This window comes from Excalfactoria chinensis, chromosome 2, assembly GCF_039878825.1.
Source record: "Excalfactoria chinensis isolate bCotChi1 chromosome 2, bCotChi1.hap2, whole genome shotgun sequence".
NCBI classification, from domain to species: Eukaryota; Metazoa; Chordata; class Aves; order Galliformes; family Phasianidae; genus Excalfactoria; species Excalfactoria chinensis.
Window position 1 is genome coordinate 67,714,370 of NC_092826.1, and position 24,727 is coordinate 67,739,096.

The 24,727-nt window shown below is 42.7% G+C and overlaps 1 protein-coding gene across 2 annotated transcripts in view; it reads left to right on the forward strand.

The window, feature by feature from the left end:
• The window catches only part of ANKRD33B (ankyrin repeat domain 33B), a 36,611-nt gene extending 15,402 nt beyond the window's left edge, over nt 1–21,209 (forward strand). For both annotated transcript variants that reach the window (XM_072329487.1, XM_072329488.1), the window contains exons 2-4: nt 9,280–9,409; nt 14,151–14,291; nt 19,202–21,209. In XM_072329487.1, the coding sequence (XP_072185588.1) occupies nt 9,280–9,409; nt 14,151–14,291; nt 19,202–20,052 (1,122 nt within the window). In that variant the 3' untranslated portion in view covers nt 20,053–21,209. The remainder of the gene's footprint in view (nt 1–9,279; nt 9,410–14,150; nt 14,292–19,201) is intronic.
• The last annotated feature ends 3,518 nt before the right edge of the window (nt 21,210–24,727 follow it).

Consider the following 24,727-nt stretch of genomic DNA (forward strand, 5'->3'; position numbering starts at 1 on the left):
AAGAACATAGGAAAGAACAAGGAAATACATCTATTAAACACACAGCCAAAGAGTTTAATGATAGGCCTTAAAATCAAGGGATATGTTTCTTGATAGCTTAGCGCACAAAATGGATTTCACGTTGCTTCTGAAGATGATACAAAATATGTTCATAAAGTGGTGCCACCTCTTCTTTTTTAATCTTAAATGTGTGTAAACAGATATGCGTAGCTTGCTCCGAAAGTAATGCCTCCTTTTTATTTCCATGAAATGACGACTACTACAAAGAGCACAATAACACTATTTGGTAGAACAAATTCTCAGCTATAAAACAATGTTTTTCAACATGGTCAACACTATTAGCTGTGCGTTTTCACCAGCAATAAACAAGAGCCTGCATGCTGTGCTCATAAAAATCTGCACCAGTGGAGGTCACCACCTTTCTGAAAAGAATATATATATGTATGCATGTGTATAGATATACTTCAGTAATTAAACTGATAGGTAGATAATTATTATAACCTTGGATTTTGAAGTCCTCTGGAAATTGAGAGATCCTTCAAAACGATCTCCATGCACTTATTTCCACGGAAGGTGTAGTTTGATCCTTATTACAACCTTATTTCCCTCCTGTTGTCCCCTGGCTCCGTGTGGCTCTGTTTGGTGCTGGCAGGAGCAGCCAGAGCTTGCAGCCTTGTACTCCTGAGGAAGTGTTCCCCCCCACACTGTCTTAAATCCATTGTCAGTTGGAAATGCCTGTTCATAGCAATGCCTAATAATGTGCACTCCACTTCAGTATTGAGAAATACATTATCCTTGTTGACAGAGTTGTTTACAGCCCTTGGAAATCTTGATAAATGTTGTGTGGCAAGCCAGTACTAATGACATGGAATTTGAGACTGAGATGAGCTCACCATTACTGGAGCAGGATCCTGGTGTCAGTGGGAGGCTGCTGCACCGCCTCCTGCAGCTGTTTACAGCTGGTGGGTTGGGTTGCTAGTGATGATATGCCCTGAGTTGCTGACATGGGGTCTGTGGAAGGTTCAGAAGATCCTGTATCAGCATTCCCTCATTAAAATGAATGTTTACCATTTATACTATCTTCTGAAGTCAGACCTCTTGCTTCTGTTTCACAGATGTCTTCCCTCTTTGAAGCCAGAGAAGAGTGACCCATATGTTGCATGCATACTGAAAAACAGGCATAGCGAGGAGGAATGTATAAATTTGGCTGCCGTGTATCGTGTTTCATTACTGTCAACACTACCAAAACTTTGCGTTAACATTTGACAGTATTAACACTGATTAGTATGTGCTATACAAACAGTAAAGCTAGGATTAGTAAGGCTGCATTATTTGTCAAAGATCATCAGTGCTTAGTAGTTGTACCTGACATGATGGTCTAAATAAATGGAAAATCTGAAATGTAACCTGAAAAATACTGTTACTTCCACTACCGTCTTTCCACAGCATTTTCTGTCCTTTACAGACAGGCCTCCCTAAGCCATAATGCTTCCTCAGAAGCAAAATCCTGCTCTGTTTTCCATGCCATTGAATCCAGAGATAACTTCCTCTTTGTGTATGGCTAATGGAAGTACAGTAGCCTATGGCACCTCTGCTGGATGAACTGTCAGTTCATTTTAAGTACATGTTATTTTTATTATACACCGTTTCATTACAGCTTCTTTGCATATTCCTTTCCTAAAGTTGTACCCTGTTTACCTTCTGCTGTGACCTGTGGTGTCACATACACTGCAGGCTTAACTGTGTGTTATATCTCAAATGTAACTTCTATGATTCTGTTCTCTCTTCTGTTCTGTGAAAGAGTGATCCCAGCTTCCTCCCTTTCTATACACATTTCTTCATGCTGTTTATTGGTTTTGTTGCACAAGCCTGCTGTCACTAGCAATGGCATTTCTCCCACCTGTTGGAACTCAAGGCTGATCAGTACATTCCTAATATAGTCTCACCAGCTGTCGCTGTAAAATAATATATAATTTTTATAAAATTGGTCTTTAGCATGAATGTGTATACCTGCTAATATACCAATCAAATAAATTAGTTACATCTGTGTATTTATAAGCATGGGTATATTTTAACAGAATCACATTAAATTCCTAACTCAGGTGCTCCAAAGTTAAGGTATTGTTGCATTAGCTGTACCCACAACTTGCTCTTTTATACGTGCTCAAGTCTTCAGTTCTTTGTTTCAAGCTGTATTCAGAGATGAAAGAGCAAAATAACATTTTTTTTTCATGTGCCAAGGTGATTCCATTTCTACTGTTCTAAGAAGAATCACCAAGTGACATCTGAATGCACATTGTGAGTTCAGCTAGCAATGCAGTCCTGTCCTCCTGCAACTCAGTGCCCATCAGCTCATCTTATTTTCCATGGCTATTTCTGCTGCTAGATCTAAACAAAAACAAAACAAAGCAAAAAAATGAATTAGAAGCAAAAAATGTTTTCAATACTTCAGCAGTCCCCCAGCCTTTTGCGACCAATGTGTGCATGCAGAAGATAACACAGGTAAAGGAGTTTCCTTTAGAAGATAAGCTGCGGGAAGTGCTCTTGAGCATCAGGTTGCCTCATAGGAAAACCAGGAGAACTTTCTGCAGGAGTGATAAGGATAGAGGACTGCTACTTTCTGTGTAACAGTCCCATTCTCTTCTCATCAAATTTCACAGGGGTGGAAGGCTTAATCATGATAAGACAGGATATTCAGGTTTGGCACCATCACAGAATCATTAAGCTTAGAAAAGACCTCTAAGATCATCTAGTCCAAATGCCAACCCACCTCCACCGTGCCACTAACCCATGTCCCTCAGTGCCACATCTCTATGTTTCTTGAAACCTCCAGGGACAGTGACTCACCACCTCCCTGGGCAATCTATTCCAGAACTCTTTCTGAGAAGAAATTTTTCCTAATTTCCAACCTGAACCTTCCTTGGTGCTACTTAAGACCATTACTTCTTGTCCTGTCACTGGTTATCTGGTAGAAGAGGCTGATCTCCACCTCTCCACAGCCTCCTTTTGGCTGTAGATAGTTATTAGGGTCTCCCCTGAGCTTCCTTTTCTTCAAACTGGAAAATCACAGTTCCCTCAGCCGCTCCTCACAAGGCCTGTGCTCCAGATCACCAGTTTCGTTGCCCTTCTCTGGACACATTCCAGGGCCTCAGTGTCTTTCTTGTAGTGAGGGGCCCAAAACTGCGCACAGTGCTCAAGGTGTGTCCTCACCAGAGCTGAGTACAGAGAGATGATCACCATATCTGCATATGCACCCTTCCTACTGGAACATCTCTGACCACTCTGTGTGTTTGTTTTCCCCTTTGTGTTTCTCTGACAGCCCTGAGCAGCAGCTTCCAAGGGCTTCTGCTGGCTGCTGGTACCAGCAGTAACACTGAAACCAATGCAGGCTGGTGCTGAAGAGAAGTCTGGTAAAGAAGAAAAGTCACTCTGATGTTAGTGCCTGCTCTCGTTACTTGGTTCATTACACAAGTGGCAGTGGTTTTATTTGTTGTGTAAGGCAAGCTTTTGCGAGCTCATTCAAAAATGAACTTTCCTGAGACTATTTTTGGAGGTGATTACCAAGATTTAGATTAGACTAGATTAAGTAGGGGCTTTTGCAGAGATGATACATCTGCTAAGCCATACCTTTACTTAAAGACGTGCAGCCTGACTGAGAGAAGGGGGATTATGAAATGCGTGAGTTGAGCATATCCCACAAAATGGAGAGGGAAAACTGTGGCTCTTCATTTGCATGTCTGAAGGCTGGCCCGTGTTTGCTCCTTCTGGAGTGGGATTCACCCTGTAACACGAATCGGTTTGTAACGCTGAGAAGCAAAGGTGGCATTTTTGTGCCTTGCATGTTCAGCCACTGGAAAGTGTAGCGCCATTCAGGCTTGCTTTTGTTGCCAGGTTTTGCTTTAGGCGCCGTGCTCCTCTGCAGATCATTGAGAATTGCATGCTGCTGCATCCCTCTGCACCAGAACACCTTTCTGCACCTGTCTCGATGCTTTCCCCTGCAAAATCAGCATCTCTCCAGGCCAGGTGCTGGGTTTTGTCCTGACAGTGGCTGAACAAAAATTCATTTAAATTCCTGACTTGTTTTTTTTCAGTTTCCCTACACAAATTTGCACATGGCTAAGCTCTTACAGCTCTTTCTCTCAAAGGTCAGCCTGAATTATTTTGTACAGATAATGTTAAAGCTTACGCGCCTGATGGATTTCTGTGGCACATAACCACCACTTCTCATGGGACTGATGACCCAAATAATTACCTCATCTCAGTCACCGCTGATCTCATCAACTAAACCAATTACAATATAAGCTCAAGCCACTTACAAAAGTTTCTCAGATTGCTTTATATGGACTGGAAGATTTTATGCATTGTACACAAATCAGTACATAGCTGGTAGAGACGTTCAGTGCTAAATTTTACTCTCTTTTACCGGGATGCAAATGAGGAGTTTCATCATTAACCTACGTGCCATAGAGTGGCAGAGTAACGGAGATCTGCTTTTCCTTTAGATAACATTAGGGGATCTCTCTTGCAGTACTTACTCTGATTTTTTGGCTCTTTGTTATTAAAAAGAGATACATTTTCGTGTTCTTTGTAACACAAAATTTGAATTTGCTGCATTATTTTTTATTTTAGTAAATCAACAAGAAATAGTTTAAAACTTCCTGCTATTCTGTATGTTATTTTTCTTCTGTTTCTATTACTTGTAATATTGCTTGTGCAGTATGCTTTTAACTTAGACATAATTTTCATAGCTCTCTCTGCTTATGATTATGTATTGTGACGAATCATTCTCATTTAATTCAATTACAGGCTGGTTTAATCTGTTAAGCCAACCTTGCAGAATTGTCGCTAATTGTCACTAATACTATACAGACTGCTCACAAAACAAACCGGACAGTTCTTTATCCCCAAGCTTAGAAAACAAAGTTGTTAATATCAGTTCAGCCTTCTGCTGGAATCTTTTTTATTCTGGGATAATAAGCCAAAAGCTATAATAATCTCTTTTTATTCTCAGCATCTTGGTAGAAAATAAGTTGCCTGAAGAAATATTTTTTTTTTAAAGCTAAATTAATTGTGTACCGTATGTGATTTGCTCTGCTGTTCAGCTTGAGTTGCTTATTGATCCTCTGGTGTTTTTCTGATCTCTATTATCCGTAATAATCTAGTTTACAAATAGCATGACATCTGTATTTCTGTTATAATATCTGATTTACAAAATTGTCTCCTGAGACATCCATTGTCTCACTTAATCAGACTTCTTGTTGTGTCCTTAGCCGGTAGAACCAAGCAAGATAGAGTTTGTTTTTGTAGTGGCAGCATTATTCAAGTCTTAAATGGAATCAAAGGCACATGAAGGCATTTCAGTTTAAAATGAATGACAAGTTATCTCCAGCTATTTTATTACATTACAAACATGCATGTGTCAAGATAATACCTCTATTGGAATTTTTAATAAATATTATCATCCTGATTACAGAAGAGCAGTGTAAATCTCTTGGAGTTCTTAAACACGGTTTGAGGAAGATGCAGCAACCTGTGGTTAACTTCAGGTAGTCCCACACCTGAAACTGTCCATTTGACTATCAGCCAAGGATATTTTACTTATAATGCATGGAAAATTGCGACTGACTGCTTTGCCAGATAATCTAAATAAAATACTGCTAATTTTGCCTTGTCAAAGTGAAGCAAAAACAAAGGTTCTTTCAAAAATGTTAGTTACATAAACATAAGAAATGTCATACTGTGCAGAAAAACTGTGGGGCAGCTCTGCAAAATGCTAAGTATTTCCTCAACACCTGGCAATATCATGGCTTCTATTTGAAAAAAAAACACAACCAAAACCTGTTACTGAGCTCAGTTTCAATATCTCTCCTCTTACGTGACACAGTCTGCAGTACATTTTAGTGTAGAAATGATGGATAACATGCTTTCTTGTCTGTCACATGGAAACTGTATGTGATATTTGAAAAATGAAAAGGATCTCTTGCGCAACTCAGGGAAGCCAACAGCCCAAGACTCCAGGAGTGAAGAAATCATTTTTCTTATAGTCCAGAAGCATCACTGCCATTTTGTGTTTATGGTTTCCTCGGCTCTTCTTCTGCACAGAGGATCAAAGCAGATTTTTTGTCTGTTGTGCCTCAGTCTTGGTAGATGACTGGCAGCAACCCTGGCTCCCAAGCAGGAGAGGACAGGTGTCAGCCAGCAAACCAGACCTTGAGAATCAGGAATGTTGTGCTTGCGTGGTGGGATACACCAAAGGCTATTCTTTCTGTTCTGGTACTGCATTTGAGAACAGTTTGAGTTGTTATTATATCGTTTCAAATAAGTGGTGGCTGGGGATATGTGAAAGGGAGGGGAGGGACAACGTAGATGAAGAAAGGTTGAAGTCTTAGAGGAAGGAATATGTCTGGGAATTTATCTTTTTGACAAAAAAAAAAAAATAAATAAAAATCAATTTTTGTTTTAAAGTCATTATTTTCTACATACGCTGACCACTTCACAAATGCCCTAAAATCATTTGTATGAGAAGCAGAATAACTGATAACCTTGGTAGAATTGTAATGAGTGAATGGGAACTGTTGAGTCATGGCCCAAACCTCTGATTGACCACCTGAGGCAAGCAATGGGTCAGTCCTGGGAGCGCAGGTGGAGGCAATTCAACTGTGTGACTGGAAGGGGTGGAGCCTGGATGCACCTCTCCTAAACCCTATTTCAGGGCTGACTGCCAATGGGGAAGGATTTCTTTCTGGAGATTCTTCCCTTTGGAGTTTTCTACTGCAAGCCTGGGATACAGGTGGCCATCTCATTTATTTGATTGTTTCTTTTCACCACAAAAATCTTTCTGACTGTAAGCCTGTAAAATACCATCCTAACCATTCCACTCTTCTAATTGTACATTTGTTAACTGTACAAATGTCGTGCCTTGTGTGAAGATAATCAGATTGTTCAGATTCAGGATTTTCTAGATAAAGTTATATATAATGCTTTGTTTTTATCTTCTGGGAAACATAAGATGCACAGCTGTATCATGCTGCAAGCTGCTTTGAAACAGGCTTCTGCTGTACCAATTGCTTCAAGAAGCACTTTACTGAAAGAAATATTGTATTTTTTATAATTATTAATTTGAGTTTTTAGGAAGAGCTCAAAACATATAATGGCTGTGGTTAGTTGCTACAAGAAATTAAATTTTTCTAACTACTATGAGTACTGTGTCCAGGTGTGGAGTCCTCAGTACAAGAAGGACATAGAGATTTTGGAAAGGGTCCAGAGTAGGGCGACAAAGATGATCAGGGGCCTGGGGAACCTCCCCTATGAGGACAGGCTGAAGGAGTTAGGCTTGTTCATCCTGGAGAAGAAGAGAAGGTTGCGGGGTGACCTCATTAGCCTTTCAATACCTGAAGGGAACCTACACCCAGGAGGGGAGTAAAGTTTTTGAAAGGGCTGACAATAGCAGGACTAGGGGAAATGGATCCACGTTGAAGGAGGGAAGATTTAGGTTGGATGTTAGGGGGAAGCTCTTTACTAGGAGAGTGGTTAGGCTCTCTTGTATGGGTTAGAAGTGACCTCAAGAGATTATTGAATCCAGCTCCTTCTTGTCACAAATTTTAGGTCTCCAAATGGTTGTATGCTGAGTTTTCTGATACTGTAGTAATTTGAGTGTATCTGAACGATCCATCAGAAGAGTATGTATTTTTTTTAATGATCATTATCTGAGGTCATAACCATGTGTATCTATATATCTTTAAACAGAATAATCATTTTCAGTAAAATGCTTAGAAGCATTACAAGTTCCTCACAGGAAAAATGAGAGGCTATTTATAGAGGAGTGTTGGGTTTTGTTTCATACTGAGGACAGCGGTGAGCTGAGAATAAAATAAATCAGAGTAATAATCTTATCTAATGATGTAATTGAAAAATATTGTAGGTAAACTGTGAGCATCCCAAAGAGCTGGCATTGCCTCCATATATTAATGAAGCTGGTTGCTGCCTAAGCCAAAGGAGCTATCCAGAATAAGAGTGTGCCAGGACACTGAAATATTTATACCTGCTTATAATGACAATATATCAGAAGCCACAGCTGCGGTCATTTGGTGAATGGCTCTGCCTCATATTTATCTATAGGGAAGAGAAATAAAAAGAGTGTAGAGGCAAGAGCAGCTTAAAAAAGGGACAGAGGAGTCAGGTTGGGCCATGCTGTCTTTTACACTTCAAAGGGCTTTAGTGTTGCTTTTTTTTTTCCCCTCTTATATTTCTTTTCATAACCAGGCTCTATTTCCTGCTGCTGTTTGTGGTGGTGAGCAGGCAGTGCATCTGGGCATGCAGGGACACCAGAAAGGCTGAGATGTGTGTCTCTCTCTGTATCCTTTCAGTAGCCAGAAACTGACACTGATCTCAGGGCAGTGGTGCTGGCCTTATGGGGCTGCAGGAAGCTTTGGTGTGTCTGCAGGTGCCTTCAGTTGGCACCTGTCAGCTCCGCACACGTGGACATAGGACTGCTGAGACATCCTGACAACTAGGGATAATGGGTTTAATCGCTGTGGTTAAGCGAGTAGTCAGAGTTAAGCACTGTAGTTCCACGTAATTAATGACAAGTGTACTTTGATGCATTTTAGAGAAGCTCCCTGTTTGTTGCCATTGAGTGATAGGCTGTCTCAATGCCAAGCCAAGTTTTGAGGTTCACTTCCTGGCTTGGCTTCCTCCTATAAACTGTATGGCTTCCAGCCATCATGAAGCACATTAAACAGGAACTCTGACAGCAATTATGTTTATCAAAAATGTTAGGTTCTAATGGCTAAGATCAAACATTGAAAGGTAGCAACAGGCAGCAAGAGCACGGTTTCTCCCCAGTGCTAACCCTCCAGGGAACAAGCCTGTTTTTTGCAGAATTAATATTCAGGTTAGGTACAGTTCATCCTACCTGCCTGGTCCCTTTAATTGTTCAATAAAATCTGATTTATTCTCATTTGGATACAGAGTATATAGCTGTGTAAATGTAAGACGGTTAAAAACAGTTACTTTCCAAGTAGCGCAATATAAATCCTATTGACTGAGGTATTTCTGAGGTATGACAAGCGTTACTTGCCAAAGGGCAGAGACAGAAGGCTGTGTTTTGGATCTGAACGTTGTGCCTGGAGCTAATCACTAGTTATGCTGATACCTGCTCAATTCTTCAGTCTTTAAAAAAAAAACAAACGATGCCAATAAATGAAAAGCATGTGAATGTGCTTCCTCGGTGGACTTTCCTGAGTCTGGTAAGCTGAACTCTTTCTGTTTTGCTTACAGAATGGTCTCATCGTTGCCTGTTACCAAGGATATGTGGATATTGTCATAGCCTTATCGCAGTGCCCTCATCTTGATGTGAACTGGCAGGACAATGAAGGGAACACAGCCCTGATCACAGCTGCGCAGGCAGGTAAGGGCCTTCACTGCCTCTTGTATGGGGTTTTAGGAGGGATCCATGCTGTCACTGCTATTTTTAGGGTTCTTTTCAAAACCTTACAAGAAATCAGGCTGCATAAGACTATCCTGGCCAAGCCTGCTCCCAAATAAGCTTGTCATTATTTTTTTAACTAATCAGTCTAAAGCAATATTTATCCTATAGACTAACAGTGAATAAGGTATACATTCCCACCGGATGCCATTAAATACTTTAACTTAAAAATAAAGTGTGCTCAGAATGTGCAGTCCTATATGATTTGGTTCCTTTAAACTCAGGAATTTCCTATGTTTGCTCTGATGAGAACCCAGTCACCACTGCTGTACCATAATGCGCCATATTGCTGCTCATAGCTCTCTCTGTGTCTCATGCTCACTGCACCTTCCTCAGTGGGTTTGTAATGACTGCTGACTGTAGGAAAATGTATCATCATTCAGAAATTTCAGTGCATGTCTGAAAAACATTTCTAGCGAGTAACCAAACTTTGCCCAGTGTTGCACCTAAAAGTGAACTCTGCTAGAGAGCACTTGAAAGAAGGAATTGCAGCCACAATTACATTCATAGAAAAGTTGTGAGCGTGGCAGCTTTTGAAAGTGGAGAAGTCTCCAAAGCTCTCATCTTCTTTTATTTATCTGCCCTAACACAAACTTGGACAGTAGAAGGTTTAACATTAACACCAACTCCTTCGTGATTGTTATAACTCACACTAATGAGCTCAGAATTAATCTGGAGGGCTGACATTGACTTGACTCTGTCTGCCAGCACTAGTTATTGATCCCCAGTGCCTCTGGAAATGACTGCAGTCAGCAGAAGCGTACACAAACCCCTAACAACTGGGAAGTTTTCCCCTGCCTATGATAATCCTGAGCTCTGACACTGACACCAGTTGTTTAATTCATCATCGTGAGACGCTGCTGTAGCACTAATACAGATTAGCATGTGGTTAACACTGCAACCAGAGCAGCTACAGTGTGATAGATGCTGCTTAATTACTGATGAACTTTAAGCAGCAACACTAAGCAGTATGTTACAAAGGACTGAAAGAAAAGCCTGTGCTATCTCACCTTTAGTGGTAGGTTGATTCAGTTTTACTGAGGATTATTTCTGCAAAACAAATTATTCGAGCAGCTCTCTGACATTTATATATATATATATTTATATATTTATATATATATATATATATATATATATATATATATGTTTATATAAAGCCAAACAGTATTTCCTACAGAAAGTCTAGTAGCAAACCCCCATTATTTCAGCTAAATGCAGGGTGGAATCCAGGGCTTGTTATGGTCCCATAAACATCCGTATGTGCTTAAGAAGTGTCATGGCTGCCTAAATGTGTAGTTTCAGTGTAGTCAGCATCTAAAAATTAAATAGGATTATTTTACAGACCAGCTAAGGTCTCAGAAGAGCATCGAATTTGGTTCCTTTTATCCCTCTGATTTTTATGACTTTAGATTCACATCTTTCAAAGAACCCATCTTAAACCAAAGCTTATCTGCATGGGCTGACCTAAAGAAAATAGTCTGAGAAGATCAGTGGAAAGCAGTGGGTTCTGAATAAGAATAAATTAATATAGAAAAAACAACCACGGACAAAGCATTTAATGTCATATGTACATTTCAGGTTTGAAAACGGGTGTTTCCTTGCTCTCTCAGCATTTCTTACAGACATAGCATCCCTCTCAAGAGGCCTTTCCCTTCCAAAGCTGAAAATCGGCAGTGAAAATTGGGGGTGAAGCCCAGAAACAGACAGTGGTGCTGCTGCTAAAGGAGAAATAAAGTCATTCATTGGCAGAACAGGGGAAGTGCGGGGGGGGGGGGAGGGGGGAAGGAAGATTGATGCAAACGAGAGAATGAAATAACAAGCAGCAAAGAGCAAGGAAGGATGGAAAATGGTTACAAAGAAGGGAAGAGTGTGAAAGATTACATTAAAAAAACTGCCTATTTTCAGTTCTGCTGTTGATGAGGACGTAGTAACATCAGTGGCAACATACAGTAATTGGCTTGTGCAGGGCTTTAGAGCTGTAGTTGTTCCCTTTTGAAGTATATGTATGGATATTATATATTACAGGGTCCAGTTTGGGGCAATCTCTTGAAACACAAATCACGAAGTAGCCAATTTCTTTGCACTAATAGAGACATGAGAATGCAGCTACCTCAGACATCTGGGTCATAACGACTCTGCATCTTCAGTTTTACTTGTCTGTCAGAAAGCATTCAATGCCCATACGTCAAATGTAGGCTATCTGGAAACACAAGTCATGTCCAAGCGGTGATGCTATATGACAGAGCATCCTCCTTACTACAGAGTATCCTTCTGCCTGCATTAAATAGATTATTATGTATTATTGTAACCATTGCATACATTCTCTCTGTGGCAGCAATAAAGTGAACTAAGCTGTTACAGACATCTGTGCTGTTCACTAAATGTGTCTCACAGGGCAACGATCTGTGCCCTCAGCACACCAGTCCTCCAGCAGGTAAAGCTGGCTTACAGACAGCAGAGCAGCAGACTGATTCGGATCCCATGTTGCTGCCCTTCCTGATGCTAAGCTCGTTTATTGCAGAGCTTCATGCGGCTTCCATAGCAGGCTTTAAATCATGAAAGACTCGCTCACCTGATTTATGACTTAGATATGCGCTACTAGTTCCTACAGATGCAGGAGAACTGAAGCAAACATTGTGGCCTTAAATCAAAAGCTTATGACACGGTCTGAAGACAAACTTGGCAGATCTGAGTTTTGCTTTGAATTTGATGTCTGTTTGAACTTGAAGTTTGAAACAAACCTCAGAGGACAAAACCTCCTGCAAACTGAAGCTGGAGCGATTTTTCAGGAATCCCTGTGAAATGAAGGTGCTGGATTTTGGGTTTTGTTTTTTACTTCCCCTGCACTGTTTGCTGTTTGTAGTACCCCAGAGAGTTTTGCCAGAGCAAAAGTCCCTTGGGTTGTCTCTTAGGTTTCCCTCCTATTCATAGAAAAACATCTCTTTCTGCAGCTGTGGTCCTGGCAAAGGGAAGAACATCTTTAGTAATGTATAAGTGCTGGAAATTTGTCCATTTTATTATTTTTCATTGTTTTGGTTCCCGTCTCCGATTTCCCTGTCCAAAGGCATTATTTCAGCTTTTACAAACCAATGATGAAGCACACTGTACATTGATGAAACAGAGCATGTCCTGTAAAACAACTTGGGCATGAAGCTTCTCCTGGTAGTAACTGATACCCTGTTAGGATTTGGTGTCGTGCCATAAAGTCAGTGAAGCTGAAGCCTCTGTGCTGAGTAAGCGGGACTGGGTCACTCAATCCTGCCTTCAACACAGCTCACTTTTGCTGTGTTCAGCTTACTGCAGTTTGCCGTATCTTTATGTTTCATTTCCATTAGCCCATCCAAAGTACCACAAGTACCTTCCCTGACTCTGGTGCTGTTGAGCTGATCTGTGCTATATCTCCCCACCTGCTCAGGTTTCAGCAGGGTATCCAGGTATGTGGCAAGGTAGCAGAGTCCAGCAGATTCTAGGAGACAAAGAGTAACACCTGGATAACATCTTAAATTCCATATCAAAGCTTTTCTTAGGTTGCTTTCCAAAGTGAGTCCAGGACTGCGTTGGTGCAAAGCAACATCTGATGAAATCTGCACCAGATGTGACACCATAAGCTTTAAAAAGGGTCTTGTATGAATTATAATCTGCTTCAGTAACATTTCTGGATGAATTTGAGTGATATGCATCACAGAATATTCAGCTGGACTGCAGAGAGAAATGAGAATATTTTTACAGCGCCTGGTAATTAAACTGTGATTGTCGCAGCTGCCTGGCAGACTGCGTTATTTCATAGAGCGTCAAAGCGTCATAAAACGAATGGCAAAAAAAGGGTAAAGTTTTTTGAATGAGTCATAATGGCGCTGGATATTTGTCTTGTTCTGACGGTCCAATTATAAAGGCTTGATGTTTTAATTAGTCTTCCCACCAGCTAGCCAGAGATAGCTTCAGCTACTCAACACACCCCTGCTGACACCAGTTGTCCACATTTGTGAGGCACATGAATGGTAACAGGTTGCTTTTAGAGACAGAACTCAGGGCATTTGTTTTGCTACCTAAACTGAAGTGCAGCTCCGTTTCCCTGCTGCTGAAAAATGGACAAGTGGCTTTGCACAGTCAGATGGTAAAGTAAAAATGTGGGAGTCAGTGCAAAATATTTCTGGTACCATGGCTGGCATGGTTTGCTTGTAGTATTGGCTAGGATTACCACATGTGATTACTTCTTAATGGAGCACTGTGACTGTAAAGCTCAAATTTATCAGAGGGTTAAAAGCTGAATCTTTGCTAGGAGTTCCCCCAGGGAACAGGCGGTAACACCCCCTGGTTCAAGAAGCTGAGGCCCCTTCAACCTCAGAGTGATCACCTCTGATCTTTAATTATACTTGTACCTTGTAGAATCATTTTTAGAGAGGGAAAAAAACCTCATTGGGTGCACCCAGAGAGGCAATAGGAGTCCAGCTTTCTAGGGCTATCCCACATTCTGCCACAGGACAGTGCCACCTAATGCTGAAGCTAACGACTGCAATGAGCAGAAGAGTTACTTGAGAACGCATCTCATTCATCGTCAGTATTTTTGCTGTAATCAAACCTGCAGGAGCAATTTTTGGTGTGACCTCGAGGCTGGCTCTTAATTCTGTGATGGATTTTCTCTGCTTCTTCTTTTCTTTTTAAGGGCACATAACCATTACAAACTATTTGTTGAACTATTTCCCTGGGCTTGACATTGAGAAGAGGAATGTGTTTGGATTTACAGCACTGATGAAATCTGCGATGCAGGGACGAACGGAATGCGTGAAAGCCTTGATGATGGCAGGTATGCAAAGTGCTTTGCTGTTTCTTCTTCATCATCTCACTGCAAATACTAGACCATCACACATTAACAGCAGCAAGAGAGACACTGGGGCAGCATCCTCTGCAGGAGCAAGGCTGACTCTTGCGAGGGCCATATAGCACCTTTTAGCCATAGTGTTGTATGCTTTACTGTGTTGAGTAATTGATACATACATTATTAGTTAACAATTAAAGAATTAATATATGTGTATGTTAGCGTATTTTATTGTTTTACAGTTGCAGGCATTGGACACAAATGAGTTTTTATAGAAATGATAACAGATAGCATGTGAATATCATTGTTGTTTAGACCCTAAATCCCACAAGTCCATTTAATTGTAAGCTAAGATGTTGAATAGGCAGTTCATTTCTGTTGTTTTGCTGCCACAGAAGTTTAATCCTTCATAATTTCTTAGTCTTAGAATCATAGAATGGCTTGGGTTGGAAGGGATCATGAAGCTCCAACCCCCCCACCACAGGCAGGGCCACCAACCTCCACATGTGATACTAGACCAGGCTGCCCTGGGCCCCATCCAACCTGGCCTTGAACACCTCCAGGGACGGGGCATCCACAGCCTCTGTGGGCAGGCTGTTCCAGCACCTCACCACTCTCATAGTAAGCAGAACTTATATTTGACCGTTTTAAGTAGAAGGCATTTATCAAACACAGCGACATTACTTTCATCCATTTTTATAATATCCAGTTTCTTGATGTTGATGTGACACAGAAATGCTTGAATGATATGGCAACTGGCATTATTTTCTGCAAGGTTCTCCATGCCCGTTACACTGGAATCAAGGTTTTGGAGTCAGATCATTCATTCTGGAGTTAATTTTTTATGAAACAAAGTTATAAAACGACAGTTAGAGCTGGTGTATTGCTAGACACAGGTGCACTTTCTGAACTAATGTCTGTTTCGTGCAGATGCTAGTTCAGAATTTTCCAGTGGCTGTTATAAGTAATCACTTGAAATGAAACTTCAATCCTCATCCCTTAAAACTTGTCAAACTGACCTGACAGTGTCATGGCTTCCTATTATTATCACTGGGGATCTTATGGAAACTTGTTCTGCCTGTTTTGGCCCATGACAAGCTGTTTTACAGCCTTCCATCATTGCAGGTAACTCAGTATAGATATCAAGTTTAGTATATGGTTGCTACCTCTGGCATCTGAATGGCCATCTACTTTTCTTCATGTTCTGTAAGCAAACAGATCAGTGGGAGGAACAGGCCTTTTACCAACCAGAAAGTGACTTTGTTAGCCTCCTGTCATGTTTACATACAGAAAGTTATGTCGGGCTGTGTTACTGAGGGTAGCAGAGAACATGTGTTGGCTAAAGGGTTGTAGGATTAACCATAGAATATCCCAAGTTGGAAGATACCCATCAGAGTCATTGAGTTCATATATACTACAGGTTTCTAAACTGCAGTTTATGAACACATTTTAGTGATCACTTTGCAGGTCTGCACATTTTCAGCTGAAAATAGGGGCTGTTTCAACATGCAGTTATTGTTCAGCACTGTACAGCCTGGTGAAATAGAGGGAGGGATCAGCTTGTTCAGAATGGATTTAGAAATAGTTTGGGGCTGAAGGGATACTGAGTGGCTGCTGGCTATCAAGTGCTGCTTTGCTGGAGAACGTATAAAACATTGTTACTGAGTGACCTGGGGAAAAATCCAGTTTCATAAATAAAACAATTCCTTAGGTTCCAGTTAAGTTCTACACTAAACAGTAAGGATACATGGAAATATATGTGGGGAAAAAAAAACCATTATCAGCCATGGGTCTCTTTGCATAACCTCTGACTGTTGTAAAGCAACAAAGCAGGCATGTTTTGATAAAAGTTACAGCCAGGCAGTCTTTACACCCAGTATCTGCTTAGTGGCTTGGGTGAGATCTCTGTTTTCTGGCAATTTCCTATAGCAATGCAGGAGATCAGTAAAGGGAAGCTCACTTTTCTAGCTGCCTAAGTAGGATTTGGCTGCTGGATGGGGAAGGGGCATCAGCAGAGCATGATAGATGATTGGAGATGGATTTTTTAAGTGGATGCTCCTTCTGAAACTTGAGTTCCTGGAGAGTGGCCAAGGTCAATCACTGCAAGACGAAAGTGCTCTGAGACACTTGTTTGTACTGTCTCCTCTTTCTAAGTGATTCTTTGGAAGGTAGGGGTTTGTGATTTGGGAATGCAAAGTGAAAAAGAGAGGAGCTGAGCCACTCATGGGCAGTTTGTCATGGGTGGCTGCACAGTGAGGATCAAATGGTGCCAGCAGCCAGTGAGCCTGGGCAGGAACACAGAAACGCATCATTACACACCACTCAAGCCCTGCTGAGATCTCCAGTGTAAACTCAGTGCTGCTTCAGTAAAGTCACTGGGGTGGCAGTGGTTGTAGAGACTGGGCTTTAAATACTGTGTGTGAAACAGCTGGTTAATAAATGCCTGCCTCATCGAGTTCCCCTTTTAAACTCAGATTCCCCCAGTGCCAATGTGTTGGCCGTGCACCTGCTGCCTTCACTTCCTCCTTCTGTTGCCCTCAGCCACCTTCATCAGCTCCCTCCTGGGAAATCTCTCCTGTGATTTTGCTTACTTTTTTTTTTTGGTCTGATTCTTATTCCTAAACTGATTCTCATGTTGGGAGTTTATGGGTCTGAGCAACATTTCTGAGCTAAGAGCTCCCAGACACGAAGTTTTGCCTCTTTGGATCTTCTGCAGTTACACACAAGAGTCTCTGTGACTCTGTGCTGACAAGGCCATGCCCCACTCTCCCCTTGTCAGATGCACTTAAACTAAGTCTGAGCATTGTCACAGAGCTCATCTTCTTGAATCTCTTCCTCTCTCAGGGCCCTTCAGCAAGGCAAGGCCAAGCAAAAGGAGCATAGTTGCCTGTCAGGAAACCCTCTAGGATCTGTTGGATAGTCTGAGGTTCCACCTCAGAGATGAAGAACATGGCCAGCGGGTCAAGGGAGGTGATCTTTCCCCTCTACTCTGCCCTGCTGAGGCCACATTTAGAATACTGAGTGAAATACTGGGCTCCCCGGTTCAAAAGAGACAAGGATCTCCTCGAAGGAGTCCAGTAGAGGGCCACAATGATAGTAAAGCATCTCCCCTATGAGGAAAGGCTGAGTAACCTGGATTTGTTCAGCCTGGTAAAAAGAAGTCTGAGAGGGGATCTGTTAGATATTTATATAGATCTAAAGGGAGGTGGGAGGCAAATGGATGAGGCTTTTCTGGTGCAGAGTGATAGGACAAGGAGTAATGGCCAAACATTTTAACATAGGAAGTTCCACATAAACATGGGAGAGAACTTCTTTACAACAAGAGTGACGGAGCACTGGAACAGGTTGCCCAGAGAGATTGTGGAGTCCTCCTGTGGAGATATTCAAAACCCATCTGGACCTGTGTGACCTGCTTTAGCAGGGTGGTTGGACTTGATGGTCTCCTGAGGTCCCTTCCAACCCTTGGGATTCTGTAATTCTGTGTCTAGTTAATACTTGAAAAGGGACATGACTATTCATGTCTCATACAGGTGTGACATTCTGTTAAGTGACAGTTTTTTTTTTAAGAAACGCATCTGGATTTGTACAGAAAATCAATACCACAGTAGTAAATCAAGCCTTACAAGAGATTTTGTGTTACAAGTTACAAAGTCATTTCCACTGAAAGATCAGGATTTCTATACTGCGCAGTGTCATTTCCTGAGATAAAGTTTCCTGAATACCTGGGTACGCATCTGTCAGGAGCAGTGAGGGATGACTTCACCTCAAAGGTGAGTGAGCCAAGAGCTGCAGCAAGGCACACGGAGGCACTGGTCTCATCTGTAAAGGCACTTCTTGACGGAGCGGAGCAGGTTGGGTGAGGATAACTACAGTCAGCCAATGGCTGCTAGCAAAGTCCATGGTGATGAGGGAAGACCACAGAGATGGGGGGAGGTCTGAGGTGAAACCAGTGCGTCAGACCTGCAGGGCAGGGTCAGAAAGGCATGTGGCCAGGCACAGTTGCAGCACAGCTCAGGCAACAACCAGAGCAGAGTGTCTGAACTTGAATGCAGCCTCCAAGCAAAGGTAAATTTAGACACAATTCCCTTAGCTTCTACTCTTCCCTTAGTAAATCTTTGCCTGTTATGTAAAAAGCAAACAAGCAACTTCCACATAGTCTGTCATGTTTCCAGTTAGCTTTAGTGGGAAGGAGCACAGACACAAGTGAGTATTCAGAAGGGGACAAGGCAGCAGTCTAGAACAGGAGAGTCAGGGGTAGGGAGTCTGGGCAGGGTTTCAGAAACAGGCTAGTGTAGCAGGATGTGCCTTTCTTCCAGCCTCCTCTCACTGGTCTGTCTGTAGCTTTTGTTGTCATGAACAGCTTCAAACCCTTTGCCTTTGAGCTCTCACAAGCCTTTCTTCAGCCCACAGCTAATGAACTTTTTGGTAACAGTTCAACACCCTTTGAGTGGAGGGTTAAACCGGAGCCATTAGAAACCAGTTTCTGGTTGCCTTTCCTGATGTCTCGTTCCTCTCATTGTTGGTTTGAAATGCTGTCACTGAGATAAATCCAACTGGGAAAAAATAATTCATCATGATTCTTCTCTGGCCTTTTCCCCAGGTCTCAGTCTCTGTGCATGCCCATCTTCCAAAGCAATGTGACAGAATGCCTTTTCTTTTTTGATGAACTACCTGTAGGTCAGTTACGTGTTGGCTGTTTGAAAGTGGCACTTCATCTGATAGAGAAGTTCGTCAAGAAGTCAAAAGTTGTAGCCTGTTCCCATTTCAGCTTAAAACTTTTTCAAGGAACTAAGAAATTATCTACAGGAGCAGTGATACATGTACATCAAAAGTGAATATTCAAGTGCTCAGAAATGCAGATGGTTTCACTGGCTAACACTGTTTTTCTTTTCTTTGAGGGGCAAATGTTCACACAACAGACCCAAGCCGTGGACTGACTTCATGGGAATGGGCTTGTTATACAGGAAGGTCAGAATCTGCTTTCATCATGCAAAGGCTGATGGATAGACCATGCCCAGAACAGTTTTGTGAGCAATATAAACCGGAATGGCCAAAGATGAAGGAACTCCTTGCCAAGGCTGCAGAACCAAAAACCTGTTTGCAGAGGATTTCTGAGTGTGTTAGGTCAGTTGTCTCGTTCCGGGCTTTCCACGGCCCAGAAGAGGATGGGGTCCTTGATCACATGGTGAAGGTGACAACAAGCTTAGGCAGTCCTTTCATTGCTCTGTCGTGTAGGACTGTGTGTCCAGGAAGCCCGCCTTCTGTGGGAAAACGCAGACTGGCTGTGCAAGAAATCCTTAGGAAGCAGAGGGCTGAGGAGATCCGATCTCAGGACAAAGACCACGTTAGCAGCTATGAGAAATTATTTCAGAACTCCAAAATCACAGTCATCCCCAAAAAGAAGGACCGTCGAGCCAGTCTGCAGCCCGTCAGCCTTGCAGTGTCTCAGGTGAGCACCATAGCCACCAGGAAAACAAGCCTCTTGCCGCTCCACCTGCTCAGAAGAAGTAGCGTGAGGCCAGGATTTGTCATCCCCAAAGTCCGTGTCAGCAAGGCTCCTCCACCCACCTTCCAGCCAGAAAAGGCAAGAAGGAGGAGCAGCGCTAAAGATGACCCCTACTTGCAGATTCCCAAGTGGAGATACAAGGAGCTGAAAGAGGAGCGGAAGAAGGCGGAGGAACAGGAGAAGAAAAGAATAGCCGAGGCTCAAAGACAGAGGCAGGTGTCTCCTGCCAGAAGCAGAACCTGATTTACTGGCAGTTACTTGGAAGGTTTTAGAGCCATTTGTCTTGTTATCTGAGCAAGATAACAGACTGTGTGCCGTCATGCATGCCTGCTGTTGATGGAGCTGGAATACTGTAGAGCAGCCTTTATGGTGCAGAAACATGGCAAGGGCTATACCACAGTGTGTCTGATTATAGAAGGTGAAGTTATTTTTGGGTGGAAGACAAAAACGTTCACCTGTCTGCTGTTGATGGGAAGTTCAAGGCTTTGGGTTATTTTTTTATTTCCAGGTCCAGGTGAATGGCTGCAAAACTGCCTGAAAAACAGTCTGTGTGAAAAGACCATATTTTGTTTGTTTCTTATGGGCACAATTAAGGAGTTGTACTTTTGACACGAGATATTCTTTCCCCTCCTTGTATAGGTAGACATATTACAAGGTTTTATAGGAATAATGAAACGTTTAAAATGCATCACGGTCTCAGTGGGCAGTGAAAATCTAAGTCTACTCTTTTTTTTTAATGTATGAAGCACTTTATGGCATATTAATTCTAGTAATCAAAGATTAGCGCAAGGTAGATATTGAACTGTACAGCTCTGTGTGGTCTGTGTGGATACGTTTCTTAATGTTTTTGTTCTGTTGAATATAAAGAGGGCTGCATATGAAATATTTCTGTAGCTGAGGAACATCATCTACGGATACAAATCAGGGACAGTGACTGGTTTCTTTGGAGCAACAGAGAAGTTGAACTGAGTTTTGTATGACACAGTCACCTCTAACATTTGCCTCCCCCATTACGTTTCCCCGTATCCACTATCTGTTGTCTCCTCTTTAGTCTCAGGGATTTTTTTGTCTTGGCATTTAACTGTGAAATAAGGGAGATGGTGAACCTCAGGTGGGTTTAGATTTGTCTTTTTCCCTTGATATTTAAATTCCTGCTAATAAATAAAGAAATAAGCACTAGTTTATTATCGGTGTCTGCTCTACAACTTTTCCAGGTTACAACCAAGACAGATTAACAACTATGCACATTACAGAAGCAATTTTCCCAGGTCCCAAGTGCAGCCACAAGCTATGAAAACCTGGTTGGAGATGCAGTGGCAGCCACTGATGTTTGGAAACAGCGGCTGGATTCAATTGTGAGATTTGATATCATGCATCTGGGTAGCTGGAGAGTGTGGGACTTCACCCTGTCTCCAAAGCAGAAGAAAACATTCCCTAGTACTGAAGTTAAATCACGAGTGGGCCATGCTGCTCCACAGTTGAAGACTGACATGTCAGACATCTGGTCTCTGACCCTAAAATTCACTGGATCTATGGAGACCATACCATCCTCGCTATGTGAAGACTTTCAGGGCTATTCTCCTATCCCAAAATTAGATCTGAACTGTTTGGTTGGCCAGAGAAACACACTGTGCTTACAGAAACACCCCATCCCTTGGTGTGCACAAGTGCTTCTGTAAGCACCTTTTTCCATAGGTTGGTGCTGGTTCTCATGGTCCAGATTAAGGCTGCATGTGCTTTTACCAGAAGTTGGACTGAATGACATGCCAGACCCCGGCAAACTCTGATAAGGAAGGGCTCTAACCTTTCTGCTTGCTGAAGAAAGAGCACATTCATAAGGATGGAGGCCAGAACCTCTCAGAGGCTGTCCAGAGAATCACTGAACTTGTAATGAAACCATACACATCATGGGAAAAATCAATTCATTTGGTTATAAACTTGGATTCAGGTTGGTATTGCTAGCCAGCAGGTTTGGGGGCAGGTCTCCACAGAGGATAGAGCTGACTGGTACAACAGGGATGTTAGGCAGAGCCCAGTCTTTGTACATCTTGCTGGAAGAGCTGTGCTGGCTGGACTGCAATGTCAGTTTGTCTCCCTTGTCCTGACGTGATGCAATAAGCACCCTGCTGATAAACCTCCCCAGCCCTATCAGTACAGTTTTGGTCTGCACAACGCATTTGTCCTGTGCAATTCATAGGCACTGCTTTTGTAATGGGTTTGCTGTGACCAGAATGTATCTTGTTTCTCCAGAGAGTGGGAGAACACCCTTTTAGCCATCTGTGGCAAAGGTGGCAGGATGGATTTGGATGCGGCACGCTGTATTGAATGGCTTTACTAATAATTTCTGCTTGGTGCCAACTGAATGTACTGGAGATGTAGCATTTGGAGGGAGTGTGGAAAAGCGACCTGTGCTGCAGGTGAAATGGCACTCAACAGCACTTGCAGGAGGCACACAGCTGCCAGGTGCCCTCAGGGATGAAGGTGCGGTGTGTTAGCGATAGGGGATGAAGCTGTGATGCCTGCTTTCTAACCCTTTGTACTTCCTTGTGCAAATGTGAATAAGTGTGTGATGTTTCCATTAAAAGAAGCACAAGCTGTGGAACTTGGTGACTTTATTCCTCAGATAGACTTGGGGTTTGGCCTCCCACTTCTCAATGCAGGGGAGCAGTGAGGGGAAGGAGCACTGCTGCCAGGCAGTGGAAGAGGAGGAGGCTTTGGCACAGGCTAGGCAGCTACAGATGGTGTTTCACTGGGTGAAACCCAGAGCTGATGCCCTCTGACAAGGTACCTGTGTCCCCTCAGAGCCCACAGAGAGAAGCATGGGCTGTCTGCTGGATGGTGAGAGGTCAGGGCCCATCTCCCCAACCCATGTTCCAGATTGCTGTTGTGGGCCCAACAAGCACCAGCAGCTGCAGAGCTGCTAGGGAAGGCCAGCAGGGCAAACCAATTTGTGAGAAATGGGAATTACCCTTACATTTTTCTTCCTTTTAAATCATCACTTGCGTAATTACAAACCACTGCAGCCGTTTGGGTCATTTAAAGAGGCTCTTCATTACTTAATTAATTGCTCACCAAGAGAGCATATTCAGCAGAGATATGGCTGATGAACAGCCAGCAGTCTTCTCGAGGCAAGCAGGACTGGATTGACAGTTCTGCACTGCCTCTCCGTACAGTAAATCACGCAATTAAACCTCTGAATTCCCAGCCACTAATGAAAAGTGCTAAGCTGACGTTATTAGAGATAACAATGAGCGGAGACAGATAATCTCTGGGCAGTGAGGAGAGTGGATGTAGGCTAATGGAGGCAATGGAGGGGAAGAAAACACGGTGATGTCCACGTTGTGCCTCTGATGTAGAACAAGATTGGCTCTTTGACCCAACTTCTTCTGACTGTTGTGCAGACAGGACTTAGAAGCAGCCATGAAGGCTTTCTCTGGTCGGCCAAGGAGTTTTCTGAGCCTTTTTCTTCATCAGTGGCTTTGGGCATAGAATTGCAGAAGACTTGATTCGAAAGGAAAAACCAAACAAGGTTCATTTTAATCGATAATTAAATCAATGTTTAGATGAAGCCATGCTTTATAATGCTACATATTCTGAATAAGGACATCCCAAGCACGGCAAACTGAATGCCCCAAATCAGTGAACAACTTAATTCCCTGCCTGTGTAATGATATTAATTATGCATGGTATTAAAATAACCATACCCATAAAACTAACTGTAGGAAACACAGCCATACATCATTAACATACATAGTAGATTATTCAGCACTTATATACTCATATGCATTTGCACATCTATAAAATATACACATATGAGGGGCCTCTCACCTCCCAGTGATGATGTAGGGTACTCAGATATGCTAACGATGACCGCTGTGTGAAAGCCAGCAGTAAGTAATTGTTCTCTAATAGCCTTTCATTCAGGCTATAAAACAGAGGCTACAAAGAGAAACCAGACCAGCTGCCTCCTCACTGAACACCACCACGGAGCTCTTGCATGGAAAAAGACAGGGCGTTCTGTGAAGAATTGTACTTCATCGGGTAATTAAAGTTACTGTGCATATTAATTTTGCCTAGTCAGGTTTAAATCTGGCATTCTCTCTGCACATTTAAATTCACAATGCTCTCACCATTCTTTCACGGCTACAGCACCGTGACTATTGAGCAGGCCAAATGCTCCTGCTTTGCTCCACTCTGAGGAAAAGCAGAAGAGGCTGGGGAAATGGATTTGGGTGGTTCCAGCAGCTTCCAGCACAAATGGCATTTGCTGCTTTACAAAGCCGTTCTTCCCAAACCAGCCAACAAAGCCGTTACGAGGCAGATGAGCAAAGCCCTTGCTAGGAGGCTCCATCCTGAGTGCATTTATCTCATAGAATCGTGGAATCAGTAGTGTTGGAAAAGACCATTGGCTCATTCCCACCATGCCTGCCAGCCATGTCCCTCAAGGCCGCATCCACACATTTCTTGAACACCTCCAGGGATGCTGGTGACTCTGCTGCCTCCCTGGGCAGCCTGTGCCCCTGCCGTACCGATAACCAGTATACCAATATCTCACAACGCTCCAGTGCAACTAGGAGCACTTGTAAATGCAGACGAGAGATGGGCACAGGAACTGCCGCCAGCTTCTCTGTCTAGCAGGGAGATGGGCACGCATATGGCATTTTTACAGTCAGTGCCATAGTAACTAAGACCTGCCGAGGGCAATGTTAGCCATCAAAGGTGTTTTCTGAGTATCTGTATTCAAGGTGATAAAATATTTACATTCCAACTGCATCTGGCAGAGGGAGCTGAGGTTTCCTAGCGCTTGTTGCCATTGTGTCGCAGCCAGCTTCCTGCAGGAGCTGGTGGCATTGGGATGTTCTACATCATTGTGTGTCAATGTTAATGTGACAGAAATCAATATATGATTCAGTTAAGT